This window comes from Podarcis tiliguerta (genome assembly GCF_965153285.1).
Source record: "Podarcis tiliguerta genome assembly, chromosome: 7".
NCBI lineage: Eukaryota > Metazoa > Chordata > Lepidosauria > Squamata > Lacertidae > Podarcis > Podarcis tiliguerta.
The window spans coordinates 39,964,215-39,976,667 of record NC_139540.1 but is presented as its reverse complement, the minus strand read 5'-3'; the positions used below and the strand labels follow the sequence as shown (position 1 = coordinate 39,976,667).

General features: G+C 38.6%; 1 protein-coding gene across 5 annotated transcripts in view; it reads left to right on the top strand.

Annotated features, from left to right (window-relative positions):
* The window catches only part of SPIDR (scaffold protein involved in DNA repair), a 157,451-nt gene that overhangs the window by 64,225 nt on the left and 80,773 nt on the right, over window positions 1–12,453 (top strand). For all 5 annotated transcript variants that reach the window (XR_014514057.1, XM_083451603.1, XM_083451604.1 and 2 more), the window contains exon 8: window positions 9,770–9,989. Coding sequence is in view for 4 of the 5 variants with exons in the window: in XM_083451603.1 (XP_083307729.1) it covers window positions 9,770–9,989 (220 nt within the window). In the remaining variant the exon portion in view is untranslated. The remainder of the gene's footprint in view (window positions 1–9,769; window positions 9,990–12,453) is intronic.

Sequence of the window (12,453 nt, the reverse complement as noted above, 5' to 3'; positions counted from 1 at the left end):
ATACGTTTTTCTTTATAAGGGCAGGAACTATCTTTTTAAGGGTAAGCTAAAGGGCAGGACGCGGGTGGCGCTGTGGTTTAAAGCCTCAGCACCTAGGACTTGCCGATCGAAAGGTCGGCGGTTCGAATCCCCGTGGCGGGGTGCGCTCCCGTCGCTCGGTCCCAGCACCTGCCAACCTAGCAGTTCGAAACCACCCCCAGGTGCAAGTAGATAAATAGGGACCGCTTACTGGCGGGAAGGTAAACGGCGTTCCGTGTGCTGCGCAGGCTCGCCAGATGCAGCTTGTCACGCTGGCCACGTGACCCGGAAGTGTCTGCGGACAGCGCTGGCTCCCGGCCTCTAGAGTGAGATGAGCGCACAACCCTAGAGTCTGTCAAGACTGGCCCGAACGGGCAGGGGTACCTTTACCTTTTTAAAGGGCAGGAACTGTCTGTGTTTAGTGATTTACAGACCAGCCTAGGAGCCATTTTTGGCTTGAAGAGCAGAGTAATTTTTATTTTTTAACAAAAATATATATATGGAGCTGTAGCAAATTTGACAGCTGAAGAGGCTAACCACTTTGAAAAGTGAACTTTGATTTGGTTCTTCAAGCATGGTAGCTGTTGCAGTAAAAGCCTTTTCTAAGTTTGACTGCACATTTCATTGCTTGCGCATGCATTTAGCTTCTTTTTATTGTGGGGTTTAACATATGTTAAAAGAAAGCTGTATTAGATCGCTGACCAATATATATCCACAGTGGCTGATAAGAGAAGTGGAATGTAGAAAAAAGTAGTGTCCTGCTGTGATACATTAAAGCAAATTATTATAAAAGTATCTTTACTGGAAATCTAGCAGCAATTCATCTGCTGTCTTGCTGCCATTTGAGGTTTTATTTGTTTTGTTTCCCTATTAATATTTCTTAAAATACAGCGGCTCACAGGATTTTTTGGGATATCTGTACTTTTCTTGCTTCTGTGTTGTTGCTCAAGGCAAACATGCAAGAGACAGATGAGCTCAGAGATCAATGAGATGAGATTGGATCATCTTAACTTTTGGAGTCTTGTTAAATCCCTTTAGAAACTCTATAACATACAGTCACATAGACCATAAGGTCAGTGATGAAAGAGAAGCGACTACTTTTCTGATGTAGGTAAATCCTAGGTTCTGGCTTTATTTTCGTCCCAGAATGAGTTATCTGGTATAGGATTTATATATTTCCCCTTGAAGTGCAAATAGGAGCTGGGAGAGTGTCATGGGGGCGGGGAGCATAAAGAAAGTGTGTAACCCTGCTTCCACCAGTGCTTCAGCTTCAACTGTAGTTGGGAGCCCATGCAACTCAATTAAACTTAAACAAAAACCTACTGGAGGTCCAACCATGCATTTCCAGATGTCACATGTAGTTGCTTCCACAAATATGTTTGGTTAACAGACCTGTTTGCAGAGGAAGGGGACTGGTATTGATGGGGTTCAGACCTCAATGTTAACTAGTTTGTTGCCTTGAGTTTCTTAGTATGCTGCTGTATCTGGACTATCAGCTGGTGGCAATGCCTACAAACACTTCCCACCCCCACCCCCCTTTACTTTATTCTTTCCCTCACATCTGGATATAGCAACCATCTAGTTGCTACTAGTCTTCAATGATTTGATTCTTGAAATGTCTGTGGGCAAAGCCTTGAGCATGAGTGGAAGATTCAGCTGTCCCATACCTGACATCATGTGTAGGGCATATAGAGATGCAGCTGGACCACCTGTGTGATTCAGTTTCTCATGGGGAACCTGATCACACAGCTGCTGTAAGTCCTACTGAAATGAACTTTGCAAGCCCTGTGCTGAGAGCTTGAGATGAGATGAGCACATGGCTTCCAAATTGCTTCAGGAAGGCCTTTGACAGGTGGGTTGTCCTACCCACCCATCACAGTTAACCTGTGGGGTGGGGACAGATAGGAATCTGGACTTCTGGGCCAAAATTCTTCCACACTTCCAAGTTTTCCCTTCTTTCTCATTCCCATTAATCAATAGCCATTGAGATTTAAGTTCAAAAGGCTTTTAGGCTGCATACTTCTTGCTGAAATATACCAATGGAGGTGCTAAGGCACATTCCTAGAGCCAAACTAGATGTTACACGCAAATATATGTAACAGAGTCCTAATTTATTTATATTAGTAAGCAACCTGGGGGAGGAAGGGGCACTTAACCATTAACTTTCTGGGGGTTTCCATGTTCATAATTTCGCTAGCTACTTGCCTGTCTGTAAGTTGCAGTTGGGGATGTTGGGAAGCTAGAAAACAGCCAATAGTTAAATGATTAAAATCTTCCATTTCCCCACTCATTCAGCACTTGCCTGTTTAAGCTTTTGAGCCTCCTGAGATTGTTTTTCTTCACAGGGAAATTTAAAGTTGAGTCTTCATTGTGCTCCTAGTTCCAACTATAAATTGTGCATATTCATTGTTTGAAACTAATAAGGTGACTAGGCAATCTCCCTGCATCATGGCTATTCCTCCTGCTGTAAAGATTCTGTCCCACTCATCTATGGTTCAACGATACAGTATCAGTCCACATTGGGCTGGCACTCGTAGCAGTAACGTTTGTGTGAACAGTTTTTTTGTGGCATTTTTCATCCTCCTAAGTGTTTCAGCTTTACTTCTTTGGCACTGTATTTGATGGTTTTCTTGTTGACAATTGTAATGAATGCTAGAAATTGTTGTTTTAGACCCACAGGGGAATGGCAAGTGGCCAATGTTCTCTTTGTGTCCTCCTATCACCTCATATTTTATGGTGTTGGAAACAAAGCACAGAAATAAAAGCTTCTATTTTTCTTTTTAACATAGGAGTTCTTAGGAAAAGCAGAGAGAAGAAAGTAAGAGCATGTCAGTTAAAAAAAGAAGTTTGACTACGTTTTAGTTCCAAGCAGGATTAAGTGTTCATTGTTGTTCGCCTACATATTCCTATCCAAAGTGTTGCTTGGGTAAAAGTAAACATTTTCAAATATAAGATTTTATGATTAGGCATAAAGTAGCACTTACAGGAGTTTGTACAGTGTGTGTAAAGTTAACAACTCCCCTCTCTTTGGCTTGAGTCATTGGTTTTTATGTTCAAAAGCTTCCCTTGCCAGATGCCTTCTGGCTGAGTTGGGTACACCTGTGCTCAAGTATGTGGAACTGTCTTCAACAGAAAACAAGAACAATGGAAGAATGACGTTACGTTTGCAGACTTAACAGAATTATACTTGTGGAAACAACCCATCCTAAGTGTTCAGTATGGAAAAGTTCCCCAAAGAAACCCTTCTAGATCTTTGAAAATCTGCAGGGAAGCAGACTTGACAGCTTGGAAAGGCAACAACTTTCAAAAGGAGTATGGCTTTAAATAGAACTGTGGGCTTCTTTTAACAACAGTCAACATTATGATCATGCATTGGGGACAGTCAGACCAGTTGATTTCTAGTCTGTGCCAGTTTTGCAAATGTTTATTCGTAAGTCGGTTTCAATATGAAAATTTAAACACATAAGTAGTATTTTATTACAAAATCTGTATTTAAATACAGATTTAATCTCAATTATATATTTAAATATGTGGTTTATTTTAATGTTCATATTTCTAAACTAGTTTTATCCTAAAATACACGTTACTGATGTTAACTATTTTTTTGAAATGAATCCTATATCACAAAAATTCAAAGAAGGGCTTGCAAAGTTCATTTCAGTAGGACTTCGCTTAACTAGTTCACTTAAAAATGCAGACCAAACAAAATTCTTCTCCATCCCTAACTTGCATGTCTTGCCCACTGCATAATATTTTAAAACACATTTATTGTGAATGTTTATTAACAGTTGTTATCCTATGAAGTAAGAATGACTAAGAAAATGTAACTTCTCTGGTTGTGAATGTCTTACCTGGTTAGGGATTAGAACAGAGTCTCCCATTTTCAGTGGCACTACACTATCCATTGCATGATTTTGTCCCCCATGTTGATATTCCATGTATTGGTGTGTTTGTGTAATCAGTATAAACACAGTATTTAGAGCCCTGTTTGTACATCCAGTTGTCACACCATAATTCTTACTTTGTTTGAGGTTTAGAGTTTAGAGCCAAGAGGTTAGAATTTTGAATCATTGGCTGTGGATTTCATATTATAGGTGGCATGTGTAAACATTTGTGTTTGTTAATATGTATGACTCAAGGTTAATTAGATGGATTAGAAACAAAGGATTTATGCAATAGATCTGGAGGAGATAAACTCCAATTGTTTAAAAGGCAGATATGTTTTCATGATTGAAAAAAATCCACTTCAATTTCCACATAATTGACAGTGTGTTGACAACTTGGACAGTTAAACTAGTAAGACTCCAGTTTCAAACCAAAAGGTTTTGCGTAGACGTGTATTCATATGGTTACGGAACTCAGATCTGTAGTATGGCAAAAGAGTTTACATAATGATATTGCTTGCATAGCTCTGGTTACTCAGACTCCAGGCAGCATACAGAAGAAATGTTTGCTGTTTTCTTTTTATGTACGTAGAGAAAGTGGGGATTAAAGAGATCAAGTCACTTGCACAAGAGCAGGCAGCAAACTAATGGCACAGCCAAACCTAAAACTCCACCTTCATGAGTCCAAAGTGCAGGCCTGTAATGACCCAGTCTTAACATGTGGAAGGCTCAGGGTGTCTTTAGAGGGCAAGGTAGACTGACCCTCCAAAGTGCCTGCCAAGCCTGGAAGCCAAGATGTTGTCACTACCATATCATCAGATTGAGTCATTGCAGACTGAAGAACAGTTCAGATCCTCTACAGATATCAGTTGATTTTTAAAATATCTAGCTACTGCAACAGGGATACCCAACATTGCCTCAAACCAGCCCTGGATCTTTCTCTCTGTCCTGATCTCCAGGCACAGCAAGCCAACCGAATCCAGATCTCACTCATGTGGCAGTGTCACAAGGACCAGTATTAATCTCCTCAACGGGGCCAAAGCACTTCTCTGGTTACAAGCTTTAGCTGCACATTAAGTATAATTGTGTGGGTGAGAGAAGAAAATTGGGGTCATCACTTGCCAGTGGGTGAAGCACAGTCATGAAACAGAACTTGTAGTACTATAAGTTCAGCAAGTATGAAACAGCAGTTTCTTATGAAATATTCTCTGTTTTTATTCACTTCCAAATCTTAGTTGCGATTTATGCACTGCATCCTGCACTTAGCTGTTTGTTGCCAAATCCTTGGTAGATAGATAGATAGATATATTTGACAGTTGCTTAATCTGTGGACCTGATTTTTTTATGCCTCTACCATTTCATTAGTGTGTTAACAATAACAGCTTCTCATAGGAAACAGTCTAGAAATACAGGACCTCACTGCTGCAGTAATTTGGCAATAGTGTTCCCCACCCCAGGTCAAAAATAGAAACAAAGACAAATGTTCACTTCCTGCATTAGGAGGGAAGAAATGAACTTTCCAGTGCTATCACCATATTAGAGATAGATGACAGGAATCAGAAAGAAATTGTGTGAATAGTGTAATGAGGGGGAAGGTCCAAAACTAAGAGAGGGTGTGGACAATGCTGTATGGTACTCTAGTTTTGCTATTATATTACATTTTATAGATAGCAAAGTAACTTAAGACAGCCCTGTAAAGTGCTGGTTATGACCTATAAAGCCCTAAATGGCTCAGCTCCATCTGAAAGACCGTATTCCTTCATACAAACCTACCTGGGTTTTGAAATCTTCAGGAAAGGTCCTTCTCTTGGTCCTGCCACCCTCACAGGCACGATTGGTGGGGACACAGGAAAGGGCCTTCTCAGTGGCTGCTCCCAGAGCTACCTCCCTAGAGACACTAGACTGGCTCCATCCTTTTTGTCCTTCCGCCAGCAGGTGAAGACCTTGTTCCAACAGACTTTGGGGAATTGAATGCTTTTAATAAAAGAGCTGTTGCCATACTATTTTTATTGTAATTATTTCTATATTTTAAAAGGCTATTATACCCATATAAAGATTTAATTCTATTAATTAAGAAGACATCTGAAGGCAGCCCTGTTTAGGGAAGCTTTTAATGTTTGATGTATTACTGTATTTTAATACTTGGTTGGAAGCCACCCAGAGTGGCTGGGGAAGCCCAGCCAGATGGGCGGGGTATTATTATTATTAATAATAAGGGTAATAATAATAATAATAATGTCCCCCCTAATTATTTTCTCTATATTTTAGTGATTCTTGTTTCTTCTGTCTGGGGAAAAGGCAGGGTATAAATAAATGTATTATAATAATATTCCCATAATGCAGATTAAGGAGAGAAGCTAAGAGAGTCTGACTTATGGCAACCCTAGGAGCATAGGAAGCTACCGTATTTTTCGCTCTATAAGACGCACCAGACCATAAGACGCACCTAGTTTTTGGAGAAGGAAAACAAGAAAAAAAAAAATCTGAATCTCAGAAGCCAGAACAACAAGAGGGATCGCTGCACAGCGAAAGCAGCAATCTCTCTTGCTGTTCTGGCTTCTGGGATAGCTGCGCAGCCTGCATTCACTCCATAAGACGCACACACATTCCCCCTTACATTTTAGGAGGGAAAAAGTGAGTCTTATAGAACAAAAAATACGGTACTTTATAGTGGGTCAGAGTCTGTCTAACCCAGTAAAGTCTGCTTTGACGAGCAGTGGCTTTTTAGGGTCTTTGAGTCTTTCTCATCAGCTGCTGGAGATGCAAGAGGTTGAACCTGTCCATCTGTATTCACAGCTTGTGTCCTATCTCTGTGCTATGATCCCTTGCCATGTGGTGTTCTTGTACCACTTCAACACTCTAAAATGGAAATTGTGGTTAAAATAAATTGAGTGTCACTGCAGGGCAGACTTGGGGGGAATTGTGGCTTTTCAGATAGTGCAGGACTCCAACTCCCATCAGCTCTACCCATCAGAGCCACTGTTCAGGGGATGATGGAAGTTGTAGTCCAGAAGCATCGGAGAAACTCAAGTTTTTGACCCCTGTTCTATATTCCCCATTCCCAAATCCTTGTGCCCTGGACATAAATTTGTGTATGCTAATATCTATAGATATTCAGATGCCAGGTGGCTGGAGTCTAACTGGTACTGTATTTTGCCTTGTGCCCAACTACTCTATAAGCAAAGTAGTAAAATAATAAGTTTTGTGTTTTAAAAAAAAGAAGCACAGGGGTGGGGGAAAGAGAAATTTGAGGACCTTTGTCGACTTCTAACAATGCTCATGCACTCAACTGATGAGAAAAGATGTAATTTTCAATTGCTTGAATTAGTAACATATCTTTACATATGTATTTGAAACGCCTTGCTGAAAGCTTTAAGGTGGTTCAAACTTTAAGGTGGTATGATTAGGAAGACCTTCAGTCCCAAGTACCTTTGTGCAGGGCATAGAACTAGAGTTGCAGTAGTCGGTCTAACTTTGATCATTCAAAGTTTGCTATCTAACCCATTGTAAATCAAACCAGGACTCAGATAGCATATCTGTATTCAGGAAGTGAATGATGTATGTACTGGTACAATTAAGACGTCACAAATTGTATCACTTTATTCCAGTTTCTCTTTGATATCTACCCACTTACTCAGTGTGCTAGAACAAGAGTCACGTGATTTCTTCTTTAAACAAGGATCAGCATCTGAGGCACAAGGAGATCCAGCAGCCTGTGTTCTTCTTAGTGCAGTTTGGGTAACTTGTGGCCCTCCAGATGACATTGGACTTTGACTCACATTAGTCCTAGTTATCATGGCCAATAGCCAGGGATGATAGGAGTTGTTAGTCCTACAACATCTGGAAGGTCACAGGTTCCCTACTTCTGTCTTAATATAATGAATTACTGAAAAAAAGACCTTGAACTTTGTGTGCATTTAAAGCAAGAATAACTGGCAGTGTTTTTTGATTGACTTAAGCTTGCTGACTTCAGCCTGAGTTCAGGAACATGTTGGAAAATGCTTATATGTTTAAGTTTGGTTCAGGGGCATTACTGGGAGGAAATTATATTCTTGCTTTCTTTGGGAAATATTTTGGCCCCTTAGTATAATTTATTTTATGAGTCTGAACTTTCTAAGAAAGCATAGCAGTCTTATTTTAAAACAATTCGAAATTGTCAAAGCAAATACTATCTGCTTTTTTTCTGAACGTATTTTTGAGATGTTACACTTTGACTAAAGGGCTGTACATTGGAGTTGGCATCTCTAAATTATTGTACTGAGTGGACTTTAAAAAGTTGCATCTAATAATTCTAGCTGTCTTGTAGTCAGGAGCAGATCTGCCATGAAACTAATGAAGCTTAAGCTTCAGGGTCCCCAGAAAAGAATTTAGTCCACATTGTTTAAGAATTTTGGGTCTAGTAGATCCAATTTGATTTGCACGACTCAATTTTTTAATTATTTTTGTGTGTTTATATATTTCAACATTCCCAAAGGTTGAGAGCTAGTAGCACAGATGTAAAGGTGTGGTGATCTGGAACAACTCAATTGAAGAAGCTAACAGTGGCTACTTAGACCTTGTTTCTGGTTGTGAAAGGACCCCCATAACAGTTCAAGCTTCATTCAAAAATGAAGACCTACATTCAAAAATGTAGGTCTGCGACACTCTGCAGTAGTACATTTCTGGTGTTCTGATTATCTGTAGATTCTCTCTCCACCACCACCCTGCTGCCCTAACTTTCATGGAGTGCCTAATTTCATGAAGTGATATCCTTTCTTTCTCTAGTTCAATACTGTATTTGAAAACAAATGAGAGCAATAAAAGTAATACAAGCTTGTCATATGAATGTCTTGTAAGACCTAATTGAAATGGCAGCTGCATGCACTACACTTAAGTATTACTGGAACATAACTCCTTTGATGTGGTGCTTTAAACCCCTTCTTCGCTGTACTTTCTAGCTGCTCAGAAACCCTGGTACGCTATACTTAAGCATCTTTTCTGATACTTAAATATTTCAAGTGTCAAGTGTTTTTTCTCTAGCTACGCAGCTTTTAATCTATGTCCAAATTCATAGATTTGCTGCACACTGAAGCTATTGCCTGTTCTTGTTTGCATATTTAAGCAACAAATTTGTAGCTCACTATTAACATATACATTGCTAAAATTTATGTGGCATGTCCTTACTCATTTTAAGCAATACTTTTTTTAGGCAAATCTTTATTCTGTTTTGTAAACCTCTGGGATGACTGAGGATAACTTAAGTTCCCCAAAAGCTTTAGGTAACCCACTTTTTGTCAAGTGCAGTATTATCATATGCTGTTTACCTGCAGAGCAATATCTTTCAGATAGGAGCATAGGAAGCTTCCCTATAGGAGACCAGACTATTAGCCTATGTAGCCCAAGCATCTCTGGTAGAGATTCTGCTGACCATGTGCTACCTCACCATGTGCTCTACTAGTGAGCTATGGTTCAGATGGACTCAGATATAATTTCAGTTTGCCTTGTGTATTTATTTAATGTTGCACAGTACTGAAATATTATTTAAAGTTGTATTGGTAAATATTAATAGATTGTTTTTACAGATACAGATAAATAAGATGGAATGCTTTTTTTGTATTGAATACCTATACCAAAGGTGGGGAAATTGTGGACCTCCATTTGATGGACTCCAACTCCCATCAGCTCCAGCCAGCAGAGCCAATGGTCAGGGGTGGTGGGAGTTGTAACATCTGACCTACACAACTATGAAAAAAGTGCAACTAAGCTCATTATCTAAAGACCTACTTGCACACATAGATGTCTGTAGAAGAAGTAGGGCTGTGTCCTCCTGTGTGTATTCTGCATCCCATGGAGTACTTATCCTAGCTGCTTTATTGCTTAATTTCCAGGTGTTAAATCTGGCGTACTAGCTGTGAAGATTGAAGAAATGCACGAAGAATGCTCTCTCTGCATAACCGTCTGCCATCAGTTGGGACAAATTTGTGCTGGCAGTTCTTCCATAGAAAAAATTGCCGTCGTTGAGCCTAGGCTTAAAGTTCTTTTTGCAAAAGAAACAGCAGCTCACCTCAAGCTAGCTCTGCAGGATGTCTTATATATCCATCCTCCTTGGTAAGTATTTTTATTTTTAATTATTTATTAAAATATTCACAATCTGTTCTTGGCATGCTCGTGTATCTCCCTAAATGTATTTATTTCACCTTATTGGACCAGGCTGCATTTCAAGGTGTATGTAATGATATAACTGTGAAAAATACTTTAAATTCAAATGTGTGAAGCATAATGAAATGAGACACTGTAATGGTCTTTCAAGTGATGAACAAGAAGTTTTGGTTCTTTCCTAGCGGACATCAACCCTTTACCTGTCTGATGGGGAATGCATTGTACCTTGTTGAGTTCTCCAGCTACTATTGTGGAGGGAGAGCACCAAGCAAGAACAAATCAGATAAATGCTGCTATACTTCTGGAAGTTGTATATCTTTAGTTTCTCTATTTATCACATTGATAAACACAAGCTCCCTGGATCAATCATTCATCAGTCAGACCAGGACCAACAAGGGATATTGTTCCTGCAGAACCCTTTGATAGAATGTATGCATTTAAAAAGTTATAGATATTCAAGCAGACAATGTGGACCAAAAAAACCCCAAACAAATCCCTACCATCAAAAAGAGAGTTAGTTGTCTTTTAAATTCTTCCTTTGAAGTTTTTGCAAAAGCAGAAAGAGTAGAGCTCTGATAAGGAAAAGAAGCTCAGCCACCCCACAATAAAATTTAACAAAATTCAAAGTCACTGACTGCAAGAACACTGCTGGAAGATAGATTTAATTATACAATCTGTTGATGATTACTCCTTCAAAGACTTTAGAGTTGGAGATTATAAGCTATCGAGAGAGAGAGAGAGAGAGAGAAATGTAGCAACCTTGGTTAGTTTGTATCCAATATAATAATTCCCAATACAGTATATTTTGAGATTCTGCAGCCTACATCTTAAAACAATCAGTTTCTTAAAGAAAGGCATTGTCATCGGCTAGTATCTTAAACAACTTAAACTTTTCTTATTCTTCTATATTATTGTACTAAGTGTTTGATAATAAAATCTTCATAAATGTAATGCTTTTAATGTGGACTTAGGCTCTTCAGAATGACTTTCTTCCTCTTTTAAACTATTCCCTAGGCAATGATGAGGATACTAATTTGTATCTTTATTTTTTTTAATGGATAACTTTTGTTTGTCATTTTTTGAGCTTTTCTCACACACTTTCAGTGTGGATTTCGAATGCCAGTGGTGTTACTGTGCCTTGACTTGGTGTGTTTTTTTGTTTGTTTTTTGGCATTATGATATCTTGTGCCATGTGGAGCTGCAGAATTGATATGGCAAGATGGGGGAGGAGTGTCAAGGTACACATAATACATGTGAAGCTTAGGAATAGTGGAGTGTGGGATGATGGTGCTGAGTAAATTAATCTGCCTTAAACAATGGTTGTGCAGTCATGTGCATCCAGTGTACATAAGAAATGAATGTGGAATAATGCAAATCTTACAGATCTGAAGTATCCATCAGTGTACCTCCAAGACCTAGCTACAACCTAAATAGAACAAAATGTCAGCCACAATCACCTAATACACTGAGCCTGCAAAAGCAAAAGAGGCCATATTGATCTTTTGGCTCATTATTATGACAATGCATCAATATCTGTTTTGGCAATACTTATCCTCTGTGGGTGTTAAACATTTAAGAGAATGGGTGTGATTAAGAAGTAAAGTGGTTATGTAATCCTCTTACAGCAAAATAGGTAAGATCCAGAGGTGAATTCACCAGCAAACAAATATTTGCTAATACTTCATGTTAGCTTTTTTAGTATATGGCAGGATCATACAATTAGTAAATACATTTGAAATATAGTAGTAGCAACTTCAATATACTTTTGCCCATTATTTATATGTAAAAATATTATACTTTTAAAAATCTAATTGTTGTCAAAGGATAAGTTTGTAAAAGTCAACTTTTGCCTTGAAGGGAGGAATATTTATTTTATTTTCTGTTCCTCTGACAAATGTGTGAACTGAGTCATGCATTATGAACATACCTGTTTTAAAATGAGTTGTCATGTCTAAGATTTTTTAAAAAAATGGGGGGGGGGGAGAGATTGAAAATATTCTAGTGATCCATAAAGAATAATATTCTAGACTTGGAAATCTCTAACTCATATGAAAGAGGAAATTCCAAAGATACTACAGTGACAGAAGTTGCTATTGGGCTTTTGTCTACTGACGTCAATAAAGAATAGCAGACAGTTTTGTTAAAGTCAGTAAAAATGTATAGTAGGAATTAACTCTGGGATAGATGCAGAACTTTAAATTATATATGACTCTTTTTAAGAGTATTCCCATATGTGTTTAATCCCATTATAAATTCCACATTTTGTTTAAAGATGAAGTGGTAAAACTGAAATCTGGCCTGTTAGAAGATAATAATTTTGCTTTTGACAGTTTTGGATAGAAAGCACACTAAAATATTTTCAAATGGCTTAGCCAAGTTAATAGGCCCCTGCCAGCAATGAATGCTACCTGAA